At 29.1% G+C, this 23,963-nt stretch overlaps 1 protein-coding gene and 1 long non-coding RNA gene across 4 annotated transcripts in view; one reads left to right on the forward strand and one right to left on the reverse strand.

Moving 5' to 3' along the window:
• The window catches only part of LOC126747897 (moesin/ezrin/radixin homolog 1), an 86,138-nt gene that overhangs the window by 18,243 nt on the left and 43,932 nt on the right, over nt 1–23,963 (reverse strand). For all 3 annotated transcript variants that reach the window (XR_007664456.1, XM_050456867.1, XM_050456866.1), the window contains 3 exons: nt 21,286–21,420; nt 13,580–13,824; nt 8,996–9,253 (listed from right to left, as the gene is read on the reverse strand). Coding sequence is in view for 2 of the 3 variants with exons in the window: in XM_050456867.1 (XP_050312824.1) it covers nt 8,996–9,253; nt 13,580–13,824; nt 21,286–21,420 (638 nt within the window). In the remaining variant the exon portion in view is untranslated. The remainder of the gene's footprint in view (nt 1–8,995; nt 9,254–13,579; nt 13,825–21,285; nt 21,421–23,963) is intronic.
• On the forward strand, nt 10,075–11,179 carry LOC126747919 (uncharacterized). The gene is made up of 3 exons (XR_007664526.1): nt 10,075–10,157; nt 10,435–10,521; nt 11,056–11,179. It is a non-coding gene; the product is annotated as an uncharacterized LOC126747919 (long non-coding RNA).

Below are 23,963 nucleotides of genomic sequence, written 5' to 3' on the forward strand. Positions count from 1 at the left end.
ATATTTATTCATAATTTTCATATAGTGATTCTTTAGTTTAAACTAGCCTTTATATAAAAACAATTAACGATTAATTAATGTTTATTTCAATTCTTTGGGGCAGTTAAATAAATAATAGAGGTTTATTATGTTTGGCTGCTTAAAAAAAATACGTGTTTTGTTGCTTTCTTTTTTCTGTAACTTATATATTAGGTATATTTTTGTTAGAATATTTAAGATTTAATTTTTTTTTTCTTCTTAAGGATGACAAATTTTTTGGAATTTAGTGATGAGGTTGAGGAGGGTAGCAGGTTGGATGTAGTGTTGGCGGATGACATGGGGCGGGCTGGCGAAGTTTTTGGTGATAGTGGTGGGCTTAATATTATACATTTTAATATCAGAAGCTTACAAAAGAATTTTGATGAATTGATAATTTATTTGAATGAATTGGATATCACAAAAATCGATATTGTAGTGTTGTCAGAAACATTTACAATTAGCAATGTTGACACATTCAGGCTTGCTGGTTTTGATATTTTTTATAATAACTCTTTTTTTAATAAAAATGACGGTGTTGTAATGTATATAAAAAATAATTTGCATGCAATATCTCAAATAATAAAACTAACTGAAACTAATCTCTTGCATTGTACTATGAAAATAAACGATATTTCTTTGGGTATTACCGGTGTATACAGACCACCGTCTACAAATTTAAACTTATTTTTAAACGATCTGGAAACACAAGGATTTATAGGAAAGCAAAATATGTGCAATATATTTATTGGGGATATTAACATTAATATTTTGGAGGAAACTGATATGAATGTAACTAAGTATTTAAGTGTTATGTCGCAAAATGGATATATGTCGTGCATAAATCAAGCAACAAGAGAAACCCACAATTCTAAAACAGCACTCGATCATATATTTTTAAAAATAGATCAGTTTGATTTAAGAAAAAACTCTATCATACCATTAATCTTTAAAACTAATCTAACTGACCATTATCCTATTGGGCATATTAAAAATGTAACAAAAAATATTGCCCAGTTTAATAGCATGCAACGGAAAGCAAATATAAATTACACAAATTTAGAAAATGATCTGGCTAAAGAAATATGGGAAGAAGTGTTTACAAACAACAACATAGAAGAGTCATATACCTGTTTTATATATATTTAAAAATTTATATTTTCTAAGGAAACACACGTAAATAGCAAAACAAGAAAACGTAAGCCTTGAGTAACCCAGGGTATTATTAATTCTATAAAACAGAGAGATAGCATGAAAAAATCTTTAAACATGAACCATAATATTGCCGATGAAATAAAATATAAAAAATTTAGGAATAATTTAACTAAGGTAATGAAATTGGCAAAAAATAATTATTATAAGCTAAAAATAGATGAATCCAAAAATGACTACAAAAAAACATGGAAATTTATTAATGAGATTACCAACCATCAAAAAAAAGCGCCTCAAAATAATTTTAAAATAAAAGTAAATAATGACATAATAACAGATGAAGTAACAATTAGTAATACCTTTAATGAGTTTTTTACAAATGTAGGTTCAAAAATTCAAAAAAATATCAATAAAAATGCATCGAGTTTTAAAGAAAAAATTAAAATTAATCTTAACTCCATGTTTCTTTTTCCAGTTAATACAAATGACCTTATAATGCACATTAAAACATTAAAAAATAACTCAGCACCAGGGGAAGATAAAATTTCAACTAATTTAATTAAAAGAATACATGTTCATATTTTAAAACCTTTAGCTTACTTAATAAATTAGTCATTTTCAACGTTTAACTTACCCTTTGATTGGAAAGTCTCTCTGGTATCTCCTATATTTAAATCAGATAATCGTGATGAAACTACTAATTATAGACCCATTTCTCTCATAAATAACTTTGCTAAGATATTTGAAAAATGTTTAAAGTCAAGAATAATGAATTTCCTGGAAAAGAATAATCTTTTATATCAAAAGCAATATGGTTTTCGAGATAAAAAAAATACGGAGAAAGCCGTATTTGATTTAGTTAATAATATTAACATTAATCTACAAAACAGAAAAAAAAGTTTAGCAGTTTTTATGGATCTTTCGAAAGCCTTCGATACCGTTTCACATGAAATTCTCTTTAACCGTTTAGAAAAAATTGGTATTCGAAACGGGCCTCTTAACTTATTAAAAAAATATTTATCAGATAGAAAACAATTTGTTAAGATTAATAACACAATGAGCTCTCCTAAATACATTAAAACCGGAGTTCCACAAGGGACAGTGCTGGGACCAGTACTCTCCTTGTGTATATTAATAGTATAGGAAGCTTATTGGACGACTGCGAAGTTATTTCGTACGCAGATGATACTGCATTATTGTTTTCTGATAATTCTTGGAAGAGAGTCTTTAAAAAAGCCGAAATTGGCCTTAGTAAAATGTATGAGTGGCTCAACAATAGTCTTTTAAGTTTAAACTTTAATAAAACTTATTATATGAGTTTTTCCGCAACGTCAGTAGATCAACCACCGCCCACAGAGATTGTTATTCATAATAATGACTGCTTATCGCATAATGATGCATGTAATTGTATCAAAATAAAAAAAGTTAAAAAAATCAAATATCTGGATCAGTATCTTAAATGGGAGGAACATATTGCATTCGTTAATAAAAAAATTAGGAATATTTTCTATAAATTGTATTAGGTACGTGAAATCCTAAATGTAAAAATGTTAAAAACTTTATATAACGCACTAATAGAATCCAATTTAAGGTACTGTATTATTATATGGGGTTGCGCGTATAACAATACTATAAAGAAGTCGTTAATCACTCAGAATTCTGCACTAAAAATAATATTTAAAAGACCATATAGATTTTCAACTGGTGAACTATATAATAATCTAAATTTACTAAGTGTCAGAAATATTTATATCCATTCCACTTTAAACTATGTCCATACTACATTATCACCAATTAATAGTGATTCTATCAACTATCTCACAAGAGCAACAAAAGAGATAAATATGTTTATTCCATTTAAACGTACAAATGTGACCCAAAGATTTGTAACCTATTATGGACCAGTTCTTTTTAACACACTGCCTGCTGAATTGAAAAAATATTATAATTATCCAAAAATTTTCAAAGCCAAAACCAAACAATTTTTATTGAAAAATCAAACATTTTTTGAAACGTTGTTCTGAGTTTGTGGATATTGGGTTATTTTAGTGCATGTTAGTCGTAATTTTTACTACCTTTTTGTTCTCTCGCCTGTTTTCCGCCTGCATAGCGGCCGGGCTGTTGCCGTTCTTAACCTCTTAATATCTGTGCCATTTTTGGAAGAGGAAATCTGCACACAAGGTACGTCATTAGATGGCCTTAGGCCGATTCCTCTTCTTGGATTTTTACATTAGGTGTGTAGGTATTTAACGTTATTTTTCTTCTCTCATGAAATAGGGTTGTTATCTATTTTTATTTGTACCTATTTACCTATGTAACAATAACACTTTTGTATATAACTTTACGTAATATATTTGAATTTGAATTTGATATAACACCTATGGATTTTTCTATATAGGGTTTTTTTTGAGAAATAGGTCTTTGAATATTTTCAACAGAACGGTATCCCTGCACATCGAAATAAACGTTGTACAAGGTTCCTAAACCATATTGTTGCATTAGTAATAACAATCCTATAAATTGGCCCGCAAGTTCGCCCGATATAACAACCACGGATTTTTCGATATAGAGTGTTTATTTGAGAACAAGGCCTTCGAAATAAACGTTGCACAAAATTTTTGAACAATTTTAAACCATATCGTTGCATTGGTGATAACGGTCCTATAAATTGGCCCGCACGTTCGCCCGATATAACACTCATGGATTTTTCCATATAGAGTGTTTTTTTTTAAATTTCTCTGTGTAAAATTGTAACCAATATGCACGAAAATGCTTAGGAAATAATGGAGGTAAATTAATATTAATTTATTTCGTAATTATGTACAAATTATTTAATAGCCTTTATTTAAGGTTAAAAAACCAAGTTATTTTGTATCTAAAATGGAATTATTATTATTATTATCACTTTTATATTATTTTAGCGTTAATAAACATTTTTAAATAACAACCAAAAAGATAAACATTTCACTGTATTAATAAGTAATTAATTTACAATTTAAAAAATATCAGGTCCGCATTAAGGAAAAATTCCTGATGATTTAGTTATTAATACGTTGGGAAACCCATGAACGAGATACATCATTTTAAAGAGAATAAAAAATGGTTTCAAAATAATTTATAAAGAGTGCAGGTCCGTATTTAAAAAAAAAAATTTGGAAAAATTGGAATTTTTGGACAATTAAAATAAAATTTGGCGTTTTTTTTTTTTGATAAATCGCCCTATAACTCACGAACCAACAAACATTTTGCAACGCTGTAAAAAGATGTGGAATAAGCCTCGAAATCGGCAACTTCCTACTAATTTAACCGCCCTCGTATCTCCTATAGTTTCGGAAATAGCGTATAAGACACGCTGTAGATAATAAATAAATTCAAAGAAGACGACACTGTTTTAAGCTTCATATTTTCATTTTTATAAACTTAAATACGGTCGAATTCAGATGATGATGATGCTGAGTTACCTTGGTGTTATTTATTAAAATAATAAAAACAAAACATGCATATAGTAACGGGTAAGTCGGAAGGGGTCTTTAGAAAAAACAGAACTTTAATGGCCTCCGCGATCGCCGGACCTAAATCCGGTACTTGGAGCGGAAAATTAGGGATAGAAAAAGTACATTATTAGCTGTATGTTAAATTTAAACACAATAGAAAAAACATTCAAATTAGAAGCACATAAACAACACCAAGGTACCTCGTAACGTATTTTCTTGGTTTTGCAGAGCCTGCAACAAATGGGTATCTGGAAAAAAATTGTTCGTAAAATACGCAAGGATTTATATAGTCACCGTCAAAATTAGTAAAAAATCCAAGTTAGAAGCTCGACTATAAGAATGGTTTCACTTTGTCAAAGGCCTTATCTCAGTCAGTATAAATAATATAACAATAATAATGATAATAATAGTTAGGTTAAGCTGGTTTGTCTTATTGTTCCGAATACAGCAACACATTAATTATTGCAGTCTAAGTGTGAAAAAAATTAAGAAAAATTTTAATAAATAATTTAAAAAAATATTACAGTTAATAATTAAACTGCAGCAAAAGAAATCATATGAATTTGGCCTTTACAAACACCTCTGACGACATTAAGACGTCTCTCGATCAAATGTTATGCTATAGAAGCAAAAAGTTTCTTATTAGTTAATTATTGTAGTGTTAACCTTATTTTTAGAATTAAATAATTGAATTATAGTTTGGTACTGCTGTTATTAAAATTTCAACTACAATTTTAATTAAACTGCTTGGGTTTTTAATTTGGCTACCATTCGTAAGTTTACTTGGATTTAAAGTTAATTAAAATCTAAGATATTTTAATTAAAGTGATTTAAATATTTTGAAGTTGTAATTAAGGTTTCTTACTTTTCTTCTTTAAGGTGTAATTTTTTCTTTAACGTTTTTATAGTATTTGGAACCTTCTGAATCGTTTGGTACCACTGGAAAAATCGTGCGACTTATAGTTTCCAAGATACAGGTTTTCAAAGTTTTTTTTATGAAATTATGCACATTTGTTTTGCTGTACAAAAACCTGTCAACTTTGACATTTTTTTTTGGGAAAATGAAAAACTTTCACACGTTTTAATAGTATTTGGAACCTTCTGAATCGTTTGGTACCACTGGAAAAATCGTGCGACTTATAGTTTCCAAGCTACAGGATTTCAAAGTTTTTTTAATGAAATTATGCACATTTGTTTTGCTGTACAAAAACCTGTCAACTTTGACATTTTTTCTTGGGAAAATGAAAAACTCTCACACGTTTTCTTTAACGTTTTTATAGTATTTGGAACCTTCTGAATCGTTTGGTACCACTGAAAAAATCGTGCGACTTATAGTTTCCAAGCTACAGGATTTCAAAGTTTTTTTAATGAAATTATGCACATTTGTTTTGCAGTACAAAAACCTGTCAACTTTGACATTTTTTCTTGGGAAAATGAAAAACTCTCACACGTTTTCTTTAACGTTTTCATAGTATTTGGAACCTTCTGAATCGTTTGGTACCACCGGAAATATCGTGCTACGTATAGTTTCCAAGCTACAGGATTTCAAAGTTTTTTTAATGAAATTATGCACATTTGTTTTGCAGTACAAAAACCTGTCAACTTTGACATTTTTTCTTGGGAAAATGAAAAACTCTCACACGTTTTCTTTAACGTTTTTATAGTATTTGGAACCTTCTGAATCGTTTGGTACCACTGGAAAAATCGTGCGATTTATAGTTTCCAAGCTACAAGTTTTCAAAGTTTTTTTAATGAAATTATGCACATTTGTTTTGCAGTACGAAAACCTGTCAACTTTGACATTTTTTCTTGGAAAAATTAAAAACTTTCACACGTTTTCATAGTATTTGGAACCTTCTGAATCGTTTGGTACCACTGGAAATATCGTGCGACTTATAGTTTCCAAGAGTTTCTTGATTCAGGAGAACAATATCCGATGACCGGCACAATCACCGGATTTAAACCCTATTGAGAAAACTTAAGGAAAGAGGTTGAGAATCAAATACGTAGAATTACATCAAATCATGAAATCGACGGTTCATTCAAAACTTAAAATATTTCGTCACAGACTCTTTAAAGTTACTCACTTTAAAATATTTTCGTCTCAATAACAAAATGGGTGAGTCTGAGGGAATTTCCCTAATCAAAATCTGAACCAATAATAATTAAGGAGTGAAACAAAATAAGCCAGTTGAACTTTATTAAACAAATCTAGTTAAAAATTAAAATTAAATTTTATTATTTTTGTCTTGCTTAAGTCCACCCCTGATAAATCTGAGTCTAACTCAGAAAATACTTGAGCTACAAAAATTCTTCGTATATGAAAACGTTCTCTAAAAATCGCTTCAACTTTTAGTGAAAACCTCATTAAAATGCTTTGAATAGTTTTCGAATTATCGCAAGTTGATTATTTCAGAAATAAATAATTTCCGATTTTAGACTGGTCCAGGCTCTTCCCTCATAAAACTGAGTCTAGCTCAGGAAGTTTTTGAGCTACAAGAGTGCTTAATATATCAAAATGTTCTTTAGGAGTTGCTTTTGCTTTAGGTAAAACCGCATCAAAATGCTTGAAGTAGTTTGGGAGTTATTAAGGGAGGAAGTTGATTTTTGTGAAAAAAACTGACGTTTAATTTGACTTAACCAAAAGGGCTGTAAATTATTCAATTTTTGAGCTAGAAAAGTATTTTTTATAGAAAATTAATCCCTTAGAAATTGCCAACATTTTAATAGGAAAAACATAAAAATCGATGAACATTTGATTTAATTATCTCGATTATTGACCTACTTAAGTCCACCCCTGATAAATCTGAGTCTAACTCAGAAAATACTTGAGCTACAAAAATTCTTCATATATGAAAACGTTCTCTAAAAATCGCTTCAACTTTTAGTAAAAACCGCCTTAAAATGCTTTGAATAGTTTTCGAATTATCGCAAGTTGATTATTTCAGAAATAAATAATTTCCGATTTTAGACTGGTCCAGGTTCTTTCCTCATAAAACTGAGTCTAGCTCAGGAAGTTTTTGAGTTACAAAAATGCTTAATATATCAAAATGTTCTTTAGGAGTTGCTTAAACTTTAACTAAAAACCGCATCAAAATGCTTGAAGTAGTTTGGGAGTTATTAAGGAAGGAAGTTGATTTTTTGTGAAAAAAACTGACGTTTAACTTGACTTAACCAAAAGGGCTGTAAATTATTCAATTTTTGAGGTAAAAAAATGTTTTTTATAGAAAATTGATCCTTTAGAAATTGACAACATTTTAATAGGAAAAACATAAAAATCGATGAATATTTGATTTAAATATGTCGATTTTTGATCTACTTAAGTCCACCCCTGATAAATCTGAGTCTAACTCAGAAAATACTTGAGCTACAAAAATACTTAGTATATGAAAACGTTCTCTAAAAATCGCTTCAACTTTTAGTGAAAACCGCGATAAAATGCCTGGAATAGTTTTCGAATTATCGCAAGTTGATTATTTCAGAAATAAATAATTTCCAATTTTAGACTGGTCCAGGTTCTTCCCTCATAAAACTGAGTCTAGCTCAGGAAGTTTTTGAGTTACAAAAGTGCTTAATATATCAAAATGTTCTTTAGGAGTTGCTTTTGCTTTAGGTAAAAACCGCATCAAAATGCTTGAAGTAGTTTGGGAGTTATTAAGGAAGGAAGTTGATTTTTTGTGAAAAAAACTGACGTTTAACTTGACTTAACCAAAAGGGCTGTAAATTATTCAATTTTTGAGGTAAAAAAATGTTTTTTATAGAAAATTGATCCTTTAGAAATTGACAACATTTTAATAGGAAAAACATAAAAATCGATGAATATTTGATTTAATTATCTCGATTTTTGATATAATCCGATTAAAAACTCGAAATCCATGTTAAAAGTAAAAAAAAGTGGTATAGATTGCACTGAGTCAACCCGTTTTTCAATACGGCGTAAATCCGGTGATTGTGCCGGCCATTGGATATATTGGTCTCCCTTCTCTATGTTTCTTATTTATTCTAGGCAGTTTTTTTTAGTGTTACTTAAAAATAAAGTCTCAAAGGAAACTTCTAAGAAAATTAGAGAGAATTCCATAAAATTCAACTACTTCTAAAGGAAATTAACCTAATTAAGCGTATTTTCTAGGAAATCCATGTTTAATTAATAAAACTGATTCATTTCCTTGAAATCTAAGAGAAAATTTAGTTAAATCTGTCTGTAATTTCCCTAAAGTTGTTTTCCTCAGGACCATATGCAATGGCCGGCCCACTCACCGGATTTAAACCCTATTAAGAAACTGGTACAATATTTGATTTTACAAAAAGTTCGTTTTTTAAAAACTAATACACACCTGAAGTTGATCCTGTAAACGTTCGTTACGTTCGGCCAAGGTGCGTCTGTCCTCTATAGGATCGACGATGTTCTCGTCGGTGTTCAGGTCCTTGCTGACGTCCCCGTTGACCAACTCGTCATCTTCGTCGTGATGGTTCTCCTCCAAGTGACCTTTGGTGGCGTTCGCCAACTGTTGCTGTCTCAGTTCCTCCTCCTTGCGTCTCGCGGCCTCCACCTCCTCCTGAAGTCGTTTCGTTTCCGAATCTTTTGCCTCGACCTGAAATCGTCACATACACATTTGCCTGATGATGACCTGTTAAGGGGTCGAAACACGCGTTTTTGAAGAGTTGTTTTTTTTTTAGTGGTAAATTGTTTAGGTCTGATGATGGTGGTTTGTTAAGGAGTCGAAACACGCGTTTTTGAAGACTTCTTTTTTTTTTTGTTGGTGATTTTTTAAGAAAAATTGTTTAGGTCTGATGATGGTTTGTTAAGGAGTCGAAACACGCGTTTTTATAAAATTGTTTTTTCTTTTGCTGATTTTTTAAGAAAAATTGTTTAGATCTGATGATGATTTATTAGGGAGTCGAAACACGCGTTTTTAAAGACTTTTTTTTGTGGTTTTTTAAGAAAAATTGTTTAGGTCTGGTGATGGTTTGTTAAGGAGTCGAAACACGCGTTTTTAAAAAATTATTTTTTTTTTTTGATGATTTTTTAAGGTAAATTATTTAGGCCTGATGATGATCATGATGGATTGTTAATAAGTCGAAACACGCGTTTTTGAAGACTTTTTTTTTTTTGGTGATTTTTTTAAGGTAAATTATTTAGGCCTGATGATGATCATGATGGATTGTTAAGAAGTCGAAACACGCGTTTTTGATTTTTTTTTTGTGATGTTTTAAGAAAAATTGTTTAGGTCTGATGATGGTTTGTTAAGGAGTCGAAACACGCGTTTTTAAAAAATTGTTTTTTTTTTTTGATGATTTTTTAATAAAACTTGTTTGGGTCTGATGATGGTTTGTTAAGGAGTCGAAACACGCGTTTTTAAAAAATTGTTTTTTTTTTTTTGATGATTTTTTAATAAAACTTGTTTGGGTCTGATGATGGTTTGTTAAGGAGTCGAAACACGCGTTTTTAAAAAATTGTTTTTTTTTTTTGATGATTTTTTAATAAAACTTGTTTGGGTCTGATGATGGTTTGTTAAGGAGTCGAAACACGCGTTTTTAAAAAATTGTTTTTTTTTTTTTTTGATGATTTTTTAATAAAACTTGTTTGGGTCTGATGATGGTTTGTTAAGGAGTCGAAACACGCGTTTTTAAAAAATTGTTTTTTTTTGGTGATTTTTTAAGGTAAATTATTTAGGCCTGATGATGATGATGATGGTTTGTTAAGGAGTCGAAACACGCGTTTTTGAAGACTTCTTTTTTTTTTGTTGGTGATTTTTTAAGAAAAATTGTTTAGGTCTGATGATGGTTTGTTAAGGAGTCGAAACACGCATTTTTGAAAACTTATTTTTTTTTTGGTGATTTTTTAATAAAACTTGTTTAGGTCTGATGATGGTTTGTTAAGGAGTCGAAACACGCGTTTTTGAAGACTTCTTTTTTTTTTTGTTGGTGATTTTTTAAGAAAAATTGTTTAGGTCTGATGATGGTTTGTTAAGGAGTCGAAACACGCGTTTTTATAAAATTGTTTTTTCTTTTGCTGATTTTTTAAGAAAAATTGTTTAGATCTGATGATGATTTATTAGGGAGTCGAAACACGCGTTTTTAAAGACTTTTTTTTGTGGTTTTTTAAGAAAAATTGTTTAGGTCTGGTGATGGTTTGTTAAGGAGTCGAAACACGCGTTTTTAAAAAATTATTTTTTTTTTTTGATGATTTTTTAAGGTAAATTATTTAGGCCTGATGATGATCATGATGGATTGTTAATAAGTCGAAACACGCGTTTTTGAAGAGTTTTTTTTTTTTGGTGATTTTTTTAAGGTAAATTATTTAGGCCTGATGATGATCATGATGGATTGTTAAGAAGTCGAAACACGCGTTTTTGATTTTTTTTTTTGTGATGTTTTAAGAAAAATTGTTTAGGTCTGATGATGGTTTGTTAAGGAGTCGAAACACGCGTTTTTAAAAAATTGTTTTTTTTTTTGATGATTTTTTAATAAAACTTGTTTGGGTCTGATGATGGTTTGTTAAGGAGTCGAAACACGCGTTTTTAAAAAATTGTTTTTTTTTTTTTGATGATTTTTTAATAAAACTTGTTTGGGTCTGATGATGGTTTGTTAAGGAGTCGAAACACGCGTTTTTAAAAAATTGTTTTTTTTTTTTGATGATTTTTTAATAAAACTTGTTTGGGTCTGATGATGGTTTGTTAAGGAGTCGAAACACGCGTTTTTAAAAAATTGTTTTTTTTTTGGTGATTTTTTAAGGTAAATTATTTAGGCCTGATGATGATGATGATGGTTTGTTAAGGAGTCGAAACACGCGTTTTTGAAGACTTCTTTTTTTTTTTGTTGGTGATTTTTTAAGAAAAATTGTTTAGGTCTGATGATGGTTTGTTAAGGAGTCGAAACACGCGTTTTTGAAGACTTTTTTTTTTTTTTGGTGATTTTTTAAGAAAAATTGTTGAGGTCTGATGATGGTTTGTTAAGGAGTCGAAACACGTGTTTTTGAAGACTTTCAAATTGAACAGATGCATTTTTGAATATATTGATTTTTTTTTCTAATTACACGACACAATGTCCATAACTCAAAAAATTGAGCAGGTGCATTTTTGAAAATTTGTACACATATTCCCTGGACAATTTGGTTGGACTCCTATTTCAGCGTTTTTTGAAATTCGTACGAGATTTTGAGAAAAAACATTTTTTTGAAAATTTTCATTTTTTTTTCTAATTACACGACACAATGTCCATAACTCAAAAAATTGAGCAGATGCATTTTTGAAAATTCATACAAATATTCTCTAGACAATTTAGTTGGACACCTATTTCAGCGTTTTTTGAAATTCGTACAAGATTTTGAGAAAAAAACATTTTTTGAAAATTTCGATTTTTTTTTCTAATTACACGACACAATGTCCATAACTCAAAAAATTGAGCAGATGCATTTTTGAAAATTCGTACACACATTCTCTGGACAATTTGGTTGGACACCTATTTCAGCGTTTTTTGAAATTCGTACGAGATTTTGAGAAATAGACATTTTTTGAAAATTTTGATTTTTTTTCTAATTACACGACACAATGTCCATAACTCAAAAAATTGAGCAGATGCATTTTTGAAAATTCGTACACACATTCTCTGGACAATTTGGTTGGACACCTATTTCAGCGTTTTTTGAAATTCGTACGAGATTTTGAGAAAAAACAATTTTTTGAAAATTTCGATTTTTTTTTCTAATTACACGACACAATGTCCATAACTCAAAAAATTGAGCAGTTGCATTTTTGAAAATTCGTACAAATATTCCCTGGACAATTTGGTTGGACACCTATTTCAGCGTTTTTTGAAATTCGTACGAGATTTTGAGAAATAGACATTTTTTGAAAATTTTGATTTTTTTTCTAATTACACGACACAATGTCCATAACTCAAAAAATTGAGCAGATGCATTTTTGAAAATTCGTACAAATATTCTCTGGACAATTTGGTTGGACACCTATTTCAGCGTTTTTTGAAATTCGTACAGGATTTTGAGAAAAAAACATTTTTTGAAAATATTGATTTTTTTTTTTCTAATTATTCGACACAATGTCCATAACTCAAAAAATTGAGCAGACACATTTTTGAAAATTCGTACACATATTCTCTGGACAATTTGGTTGGACACCTATTTCAGCGTTTTTTGAAATTCGTACAGGATTTTCAGAAAAAAACATTTTTTGAAAATTTTAATTTTTTTTTCTAATTACACGACACAATGTCCATAACTCAAAAAATTGAGCAGATGCATTTTTGAAAATTCGTACACATATTCCCTGGACAATTTGGTTGGACACCTATTTCAGCGTTTTTTAAAATTCGTACAAGATTTTGAGAAAAAAACATTTTTTGAAAATTTCGATTTTTTTTTCTAATTACACGACACAATGTCCATAACTCAAAAAATTGAGCAGATGCATTTTTGAAAATTCGTACACATATTCCCTGGACAATTTGGTTGGACACCTATTTCAGCGTTTTTTGAAATTCGTACGAGATTTTGAGAAAAAAACATTTTTTGAAAATTTCGATTTTTTTTTCTAACTACACAACGCAATGTCCATAACTCAAAAAATTGAGCAGACGCATTTTTGAAAATTCGTACAAATATTCCCTGGACAATTTGGTTAGACACCTATTTCAGCGCTTTTTGAAATTCGTACGAGATTTTGAGAAAAAAACATTTTTTGAAAATTTCGATTTTTTTTTCTAATTACACGACGCAATGTCCATAACTCAAAAAATTGAGCAGATGCACCTTTTTCAGCGATTTCTAGCAACAAATCGTTTAACCCTAACGATGCTTCTTTAAAAACCCGAAACACGCGCTTTTGAAAACTTTTTTTTTCAAGTAAAATCGTCCAGACCTGATGATTTTTTCCCGGTTAAAAAGTGATTTGGTCGGTTACCTCCTCTCTGATCCGTTGCACCTCGACCTGTTTCGCCTGGATTTCGTCCTCGAGCTTTTGACGTTCGGCCGCCTCCATGTTTTTGCTCTCCTCCAGACGTTCCATCATCGCCTGAAGTTCGTTCTGACGCTGTTCCAGCTCCTCCTTGGCTGCCTGCAGTTGTTTCAGCTGCTCCTCGAGTCTCCTGATCATCTCTTGGGCTTCCAGTAGGTTGGCGTGGCTACGTTCCATCTCCTCTTGCATGGCTAGATGTAAGACATTCGATTACTTGCCTTTATATTCTTCCAATTTCACTATTTTCCTATTTTACTCTCAGATAAATGAATTAGGATTGAATCTGTTAGAAATTAATTAATTAATTAAAAATTGAGCGTCATGTATGAAAAAATGACTTTGGTTTAGTGGTTGATGATGAGCTTCACCCCACTCTTAAATTTCTATATGTTTTAATTATTTCTATATTTGCATTTTCTATATTTCTCTTTTTAAAAAAAAAATTGGACGAGATTTTTAATGTGCCTAACACTGAACAATAATCAAAAAAAAATATCAGTTATTAATAAGATTAAATAAATATAAAGAAAAAATGCAATAAAACCGCATGCAATAATTGGAGGATGTTTCCGTTTATATGCATGTTTGAGAAAACTTCATAAAAAACACAAATCAAGAGCAATTTACTTGAAACCTGTTGTGTTTATAAAGAGATCCATTGCTAATCGATGAAAGAAAATTACACAGAAACAGAACTCAACAGAATCAAAGTTTTTGCAAAAAAAATGTATAACTTGAAAAATAAGGGACCAATTAACTTGCAATCTTCTCTCATCGCTTAGCAATGGATGTCTTTAAAATCACAAGAAGTTTCAAGTAAATTGCTCTTGATTTGAATTTTTTATGAATGTTTAAAGTTGGATGAAAATTAATGTGTTTTTGCAAAAGATTTTCTTACTAGAAAAACGATTTGGGGTGGGTGGGGGGTTAAGGGTGTTGTTAATAAAAAATGAGCATTTTGCAACAAATAATTGACCAACTAACATATTTTTGCAAAAATCCTGTTTTCCATTAACACCACCCGTACCCCCCCACCCACCCCAACCAGTTTTTTCTATTAAGAAATTCTTTTGCAAAAACACATTTATTTTCATCCAACTTTAAAAATTCATAATAAATTAAAATCAAGAGCAATTTACTTGAAACCTCTTGTGATTATAAAGAGATCTATTGCTAATCGGTGAGAGAAGATTGCAAGTAAATTGGTCTATTATTTTTTAAGTTATAAAATTTCTACCAAAAATAGTCCAAAAATTATTTTAATCCAACTTTAAAAATTCATAACAAAATCAAATCAAGAGCAATTTACTTGAAACTTCTTGTGATTTTAAAGAGATCTATTGGTAATTGATCAGAGAAGACTGCACGTTAATTGGTCTATTATTTTCTAAATTATAATTTTTTTACTAAAAACAGTTCAGAAACAGAACTCATATTGCAAAATCAATTTTTTATGCATCAGTGTCTTTGCTAAAAAGCTTATAACTTGAAAAATAACGGACCAATTAACTTGCAATTTTCTTTCATCGATTAGCAATAGATCTCTTTAAAATCACAAGAAGTTTCAAGTAAATCGCTCTTGATTTGAATTTCTTATGAATTATTAAAGTTGGCTGAAAATAAATGTGTTTTTGCAAAAGAATTTCTTACTAGAAAAACTATTTGGGGTGGGTGGGGGGTTAAGGGTGTTGTGAATAAAAAATGAGCATTTTGCAAGAAATAATTGACCAACTAACTTATTTTTGCAAAAATCCTTTTTTTTCATTAACACCACCCGTTATGGTCAATTGTTTTTTAAGTTATAAATTTTCTACCAAAAAGGGTCTAAAAATTATTTTAATTTGATTTTAAAAATTCATAACAAATTCAAATCAAGAGCAATTTACTTAAAACTTCTTGTGATCATAAAGAGATTCATTGCTAATTGATGAGAGAAAATTGCAAGTTAATTGGTCTATTGTTTTTTAAGTTATAAATTTTCTACTAAAAACAGTCCAAATTTTATTTTAATCCAACTTTAAAAATTCATAACAAAATCAAATCAAGAGCAATTTACTTGAAACTTCTTGTGATTTTAAAGAGATTCATTGCTAATCGATGAGAGAAGATTGAAAGTTAATTGGTCTATTATTTTTTTAGTTATCATTTTTTTACCAAAAACAGTCCAAAAATTATTTCGATCCAACTTTAAAAATTCATAAAAAATTCAAATCAAGAGCAATTTACTTGAAACTTCTTGTGATTATAAAGAGATCTATTGCTAATCGATGAGAAAAGATTGCAAGTTAATTGGTCCATTATTTTTTAAGTTATAAATTTTTTACCAAAAATAGTCCATAAATTACTTTCATCCAACTTTAAAAATTCATAAGAAATTGAAATCAAGAGCAATTTACTTGAAACTTCTTGTGAATATAAAGATATCCATTGCTAATCGACGAAAAACGATTGCAAGTTAATTGGTCCATTATTTTCTAAATTATATTTTTTTTACCAAAAACAGTCCAAAAATTATTTTAATCCAACTTTAAAAATTCGTTAAATTTGTTATGAATTTTTAAAGTTGGATTAAAATAATTTTTGGTAGAAAATTTATAACTTAAAAAGTATTGGACCAATTAACTTGCAATCTTCTCTCATCGCTTAGCATTGGATCTCTTTATAATCACAAGAAGTTTCAAGTAAATTGCTCTTGATTTGAATTTGTTATGAATTTTTAAAGTTGGATGAAAATAATTTTTGGACTGTTTTTGGTAAAAAAATTATAATTTAGAAAATAATGGACCAATTAACTTGCAATCGTTTTTCGTCGATTAGCAATGGATCTCTTTATAATCACATAAAGTTTCAAGTAAATTGCTCTTGATTTTAATTTCTTATGAATTTTGAAAGTTGGATGAAAATAAATGTGTTTTTGCATAAGAATTTCTTACTAGAAAAACTGGTTGGGGTGGGTGGGGGGGGTACCGTTTGTGTTAATAAAAAATAAGATTTTTGAACAAAATAATTGATCAATTAACTAATAACTTTCTTGCATCTATGAATAATAGGTGTATTTGTAAGTATAAGAAGTTTTAAGTCAATTGCTCGTGATTTGAATTTCTTATGAATTTTTAAAGTTGAATTAAAGTCATTTTTGGACTATGGTTGCAAAAATACGTTTTTTTTATCAAGACCACCCTTAGCCCTCCACCCACCCCAAATAGTGTTTTTAGTAAGAAATTCTTCTGCAAACAGTCCAAAATTATTTTAATATAACTTTAAAAATTCATAACAAAATCAAATCAAGAGCAATTTACTTGAAACTTCTTGTGATTTTAAAGAGATTCATTGCTAATCGATGAGAGAAGATTGAAAGTTAATTGGTCTATTATTTTTTTAGTTATCATTTTTTTACCAAAAACAGTCCAAAAATTATTTCGATCCAACTTTAAAAATTCATAAAAAATTCAAATCAAGAGCAATTTACTTGAAACTTCTTGTGATTATAAAGAGATCTATTGCTAATCGATGAGAAAAGATTGCAAGTTAATTGGTCCATTATTTTTTAAGTTATAAATTTTTTACCAAAAATAGTCCATAAATTATTTTCATCCAACTTTAAAAATTCATAAGAAATTGAAATCAAGAGCAATTTACTTGAAACTTCTTGTGAATATAAAGATATCCATTGCTAATCGACGAAAAACGATTGCAAGTTAATTGGTCCATTATTTTCTAAATTATATTTTTTTTACCAAAAACAGTCCAGAAATTATTTTAATCCAACTTTAAAAATTCATAACAAATTCAAATCAAGAGCGATTTACTTGAAACTTCTTGTGATTATAAAGAGATCCATTGCTAATCGACGAAAAAAGATTGCAAGTTAATTGGTCCATTATTTTTTAAATTATAAATTTTTTACCAAACACAGTCCAACAGAACACATATTGCAACATCAAGTTTCTTATGCATCAGTGTCTTTGCTAAAAAATGTATAACTTGAAAAATAATTGACCAAGTAACTTGCAGTTTTCTTTCATCAATTAGCAATAGATCTCTTTAAAATCACAAGAAGTTTCAAGTAAATCGCTCTTGATTTGAATTTCTTATGAATTATTAAAGTTGGATGAAAATAAATGTGTTTTTGCAAAGGAATTTCTTACTAGAAAAACTATTTGGGGTGGGTGGGGGGTTAAGGGTGTTGTTAATAAAAAATGAGTATGCTCTTATTTTTGCAAAAATCCTGTTTTAAAATTAACACCACCCGTAACCCCCCACCCACCCAACCAGTTTTTCTAGTAAGAAATTCTTATGCAAAAACTTCTATATTTCCATTTTCTCTTTAAAAAAAAAATGGACGAGATTTTTAATGTGCCTAAGACTGAACAATGAACAAAAAAAAAATCAGTTATTAATAAGATTAAATAAATATAAAGAAAAAATGCAATAAAACCTTGGAGGATGTTTCGATTTATACGCATGTTTGAAAAAAATAAGGTTATAATTGATGCTTGAAATGAGAACATCAGATATATTTAAATAAAAATATATTTAAATAAAAGTAAAGAGGACATTGGTAAAGGGTCAAGATCCTAATAAAATGTTTTTAAATAATAAATATTTTATAAAGTTTACTTGATTAACCGTTTTTAAGATAATTAATTTTTTTGTTTTAATATAAATTGTAAACGTACTTGTCGTTTCTTGTAGCATTAAGCTAAATAAATGTATTATAAAAATTAAAAAAAAAATTAAAAAAAAAAATAAACATTTTTAGCGATTTATGTGGAAATTAATGAGGAGTGTGTCCCAAAATTGATTGAATGCTTATTATGATGTTACCGATGATTTTTTTTAATCGTTTTTTATTGCCTATTTCTAGAGAGCGTGTTTGCTAAAAAAATTGTAACTTGAAAAATATTAGACCAATTAACTTGCAATTTTCTTGCATTGGTTAGCAATTGATGTCTCTACACTTACAGGAAGTTTCAAGTAAATTACTCTTGATCTGAATTTTTTATGAATTTTTAAAGTTATATTAAAATAATTTTGGACTGTTTGCAGAAGAATTTCTTACTAAAAACACTATTTGGGGTGGGTGGAGGGCTAAGGGTGGTCTTGATAAAAAAAACATATTTTTGCAAACATAGTCCAAAAATGACTTTAATTCAACTTTAAAAATTCATAAGAAATTCAAATCACGAGCAATTGACTTAAAACTTCTTATACTTACAAATACACCTATTATTCATAGATGCAAGAAAGTTATTAGTTAATTGATCAATTATTTTGTTCAAAAATCTTATTTTTCATTAACACAACCCGTACCCCCCCCACCCACCCCAACCAGTTTTTCTATTAAGAAATTCCTTTGCAAAAACACATTTATTTTCATCCAACTTTAATAATTCATAAGAAATTCAAATCAAGAGCGATTTACTTGAAACTTCTTGTGATTTTAAAGAGATCTATTGCTAATTGATGAAAGAAAACTGCAAGTTAATTGGTTAATTATTTTTCAAGTTATACATTTTTTAGAAAAAACAGTCCAAAAATTATTTTAATCCAACTTTAAAAATTCATAACAAATTCAAATCAAGAGCAATTTACTTGAAACTTCTTGTGATTATAAAGAGATTCATTGCTAATCGACGAAAAAAGATTGCAAGTTAATTGGTCCATTATTTTTTAAGTTATAAATTGTTTACCAAAAACAGTCCAAAAATTATTTTAATCCAACTTTAAAAGTTTATAACAAAATCAAATCAAGAGCAATTTACTTGAAACTTCTGGTGATTATAAAGAGATCCACTGCTAATCGACGAAAAAAGATTGCAAGTTAATTGGTCCATTACTTTTTAAGTTATAAATTTTCTACCAAAAACAGTCCAAAAATTATTTCGATCCAACTTTAAAAATTCATAACAAATTCAAATCAAGAGCAATTTACTTGAAACTTCTTGTGATTATAAAAAGATCAATTGCTAATCGACGAAAAAAGATTGCAAGTTAATTGGTCCAATACTTTTTAAGTTATAAATTTTCTACCAAAAACAGTCCAAAAATTCTTTTAATCCAACTTTAAAAATTCATAACAAATTCAAATCAAGAGCAATTTACTTAAAACTTCGTGTGATTATAAAGAGATCCATTGCTAAGCGAGATGAGAGAAAATTGCAAGTTAACTGGTCCATTATTTTTTAAGTTATAAATTTTCTACCAAAAACAGTCCAAAAATTATTTTAATCCAACTTTAAAAATTCATAACAAAATCAAATCAAGAGCAATTTACTTAAAACTTCTTGTGTTTATAAAGAGATCCATTGCTAATCGACGGAAGAAAATTGCAAGTTAATTGGTCCATTATTTTTTAAGTTATGTATTTTCTACTAAAAACAGTCCAAAAATTATTTCGATCCAACTTTAAAAATTCATAAAAAATTCAAATCAAGAGCAATTTACTAGAAACTTTTTGTGTTTATAAAGAGATCCATTGCTTATCGACGAAAGAAAATTGCAAGTTAATTGGTCCAATATTTTTTAAGTTATAAATTTCTTACCAAAAACAGTCCAAAAATTATTTTAATCCAACTTTAAAAATTCATAACAAATTCAAATCAAGAGCAATTTACTTGAGACTTCTTGTGATTATAAAGAGATCAATTGCTAATCGATGAGAGAAGATTGCAAGTTAATTGATGCATTATTTTTTAAATTATAAATTTTTTACCAAACACAGTCCAACAGAACACATATTGCAACATCAAGTTTTTTATGCATCAGTGTCTTTGCTAAAAAATGTATAACTTGAAAAATATTAGACCAATTAACTTGCAATTTTCTCTCATCGATTAGCAATTGATGTATTTACACTTACAGGAAGTTTCAAGTAAATTGCTCTTGATTTGAATTTCTTATGAATTTTTAAAGTTGGATTAAAATATTTTTTAAAAAGAATTTGTAACTGGAAAAACTGTTTGGGGTGGGTGGGGGGTCAAGGGTTGTGTTACTGAAAAATGAGATTTTTTTAATAAAATAATTGATCAATTAACTAATAACTTTCTTTCATCTATGAGTAATAGATGTATTTGTAAGTATAAGAAGTTTTAAGTAAATTGCTCGTGATTTGAATTTCTTATGAATTTTTAAAGTTGAATTAAAGTCATTTTTAAAATATATGTGCAAAAATACGTTTTTTTTTATCAAGAACACCCTTGGCCCTATGTGATTATAAAGAGATCCATTGCTAATCGACGAAAAACGATTGCAAGTTAATTGGTCCATTATTTTTTAAGTTATAAATTTTCTACCAAAAACAGTCCAAAAATTATTTTAATCCAACTTTAAAAAATCATAACAAATTCAAATCAAGAGCAATTTACTTGAAACTTCTTGTGATTATAAAGAGATCCATTGCTAAGCGATGAGAGAAAATTGCAAGTTAATTGGTCCATTATTTTCTAAGTTATAAATTTTTTACCAAAAACAGTCCAAAAATTATTTCGATCCAACTTTAAAAATTCATAAAAAATTCAAATCAAGAGCAATTTACTTGAAACTTCTTGTGATTATAAAGAGATCCATTGCTAATCGACGAAAAAAGATTGCAAGTTAATTGGTCCATTACTTTTAAAGTTATAAACGTTCCTTATATAATTAAGACCAACCTTTAATCCTGTCCTCATACTCCTGCTGCTTCTTCTCCGCCCTCTCCCTGGCGGCAATTTCGAACTGCAACTTCTCCCTTTGGGCCTGTTTCGCCAACTTTTCATCCCTCGCTTGCGCCTTCATTTGTTGAACATCTACGTAGCGAAACGCGTGAGCAACATTCTACATTTATTGATTATACAGCAACAAACAAACCATTGAAAACAAACCGGTTTGTTATATACTGGATATGCACAAAAGTTGAAAGAAAACTGACAAAATCTAAAATCAAGTTTTCTTTATTGGGTTTAGATCGGGTGACTGAGCCGGCCATTCCATTCTGATTTTGTTACCATTAATTTATTATTATATTTGTCGGAAATTCAAGGTTGTGTGGTTGTGTAAGTTTTGCATCTAGGTTTGGGTTAAATGTTAATTTTTCCACTTAAAAGTTCAATAACTAAGAAATTCGATTGATTGCGTCTCACGTCACCGATTCGATTTTTTGTTATAAAATTAATTACATTTATATGTATTTTGTAGTATAATAATTTGTGCAGAGCACATACTTGTAGAAAAACACCAAAAGAAATTCATGATGAATCTATTCATGATCACTCACAAAAAAATTGTTTGATGGACGTCACAGTCACCTGATCTAAACCCAATAGGAAAACTTCAAATAGGTCACAAAATTTAAAAAAATAATAATTATTAATTAATTCAATATATAAAAAATTGTTTTAGGTTCTCTGGTCTATAACGTAGGTTCTAGCGCACCGATTTGCATGATTTATACTTTAAATTAATTCAGGGACTTTTCTGAACATCTCTACAAAATTCCATTCAAATCCCTGTAATAATTAATTTTTTATTCAAATTTTAGTAAGTGACGTCCCAATAAAGCAAATCTGAAAAAATTGTTTTGGGTTCTCTGGCCTATAACTTGCGTTCTAGTGCTCCGATTTCTATGATTTATGTTTTAAATTAATTCAGGAACTTCCCTTAAGATCTCTATTAAATTTCACTTAAATCCCTGTAATAACGATTTTTTTATTCAAATTTTAGTAAGTGACGTCCCAATAAAACATAACTGAAAAAATTGTTTTGGGTTCTCTGGCCTATAACTTGCGTTCTAATGATCCGATTTTCATGATTTATGCTTTAGATTAATTCAGGAACGTTCCTTAACAACTCTATGAAATTTCATTCAAATCCCTGTAATAACGAATTTTTTATTCAAATGTTTGTAAGTGACGTCCCAATAAAGCAAAATTGGAAAAAATGTTTTGGGTTCTCTGGCCTATAACTCGCGTTCTACTGCTTCGATTTGCATGATTTATACTTTAAATTAATTCAGGGACATTTCTAAACATCTCTACAAAATTCCATTCAAATCCCTGTAATAGTAAATTTTTTATTCAAATTTTAGTAAGTGACATCCCAATAAAGCAAAACTGAAAAAATTTGTTTTGGGCTCTCTGGTCTATAACTTGCGTTCTAGTGCCTCGATTTGCATGATTTATACTTTAAATTAATTCAGGGACATTTCTAAACATCTCTACAAAATTCCATTTGAATCCCTGTAATAGTTAATTTTTTATTTAAATTTTAGTAAGTGACGTCCCATTAAACAAAACTGAAAAAATTGTTTTGGGTTCTCTGGCCTATAACTTGCGTTCTAATGATCCGATTTTCATGATTTATGCTTTAGATTAATTCAGGAACATTCCTTAACAACTCTATCAAATTTCATTCAAATCCCTGTAATAATTAATTTTTTATTCAAATTTTAGTAAATAACGTCCCAATAAAGCAAAACTGAAAAAATTGTTTTGGGTTCTCTGGCGTATAACTCGCGTTCTAGGGCTCCGATTTTTATGATTTATGTTTTAAATTAATCCTAGGACTTTTCTAAACGTCTCTACAAAATTCCATTCAAATCCCTATAATAATTAATTTTTTATTCAAATTTTAGTAAGTGACGTCCCAATAAAGCAAAACTGAAAAAATTGTTTTGGGTTCTCTGGCCTATAACTTGCGTTCTAGTGTTCCGATTTCTATGATTTCTGCTTTAAATTAATTCAGGAACTTCCCTTAACATCTCTATCAAATTTCACTTAAATCCCTGTAATAACGAAATTTTTATTCAAATGTTTGTAAGTGACGTCCCAATAAAGCAAAACTGAAAAAATTGTTTTGGGTTCTGGCCTATAACTTGCGTTCTAATAATCCGATTTTCAAGATTTATACTTTAAATTAATTCAGGAACTTTCCGTAACAACTCTATGAAATTTCATTCAAATCCCTGTAGTAAGTAATTTTTTATTCAAATTTTAGTAAGTGACGTACCAATAAAGCAAAATTGGAAAAGTTGTTTTAGGTTCTCTGGCCTATAATTCGCGTTCTAGTGCTTCGATTTGCATGATTTATACTTTAAATTAATTCAGGGACATTTCTAAACATCTCTACAAAATTCCATTCAAATCCCTGTGAAAATAATTTTTTTATTTAAATTTTAGTAAGTGGCATCCCAATAAAGCAAAACTGAAAAAATTGTTTTGGGTTCTCTGGCCTATAACTTGCGTTCTAGTGTTCCGATTTCTATGATTTCTGCTTTAAATTAATTCAGGAACTTCCCTTAACATCTCTATCAAATTTCACTTAAATCCCTGTAATAACGAATTTTTTATTCAAA

The sequence above is a fragment of the Anthonomus grandis genome, chromosome 20, assembly GCF_022605725.1.
Source record: "Anthonomus grandis grandis chromosome 20, icAntGran1.3, whole genome shotgun sequence".
Lineage (NCBI taxonomy): Eukaryota > Metazoa > Arthropoda > Insecta > Coleoptera > Curculionidae > Anthonomus > Anthonomus grandis.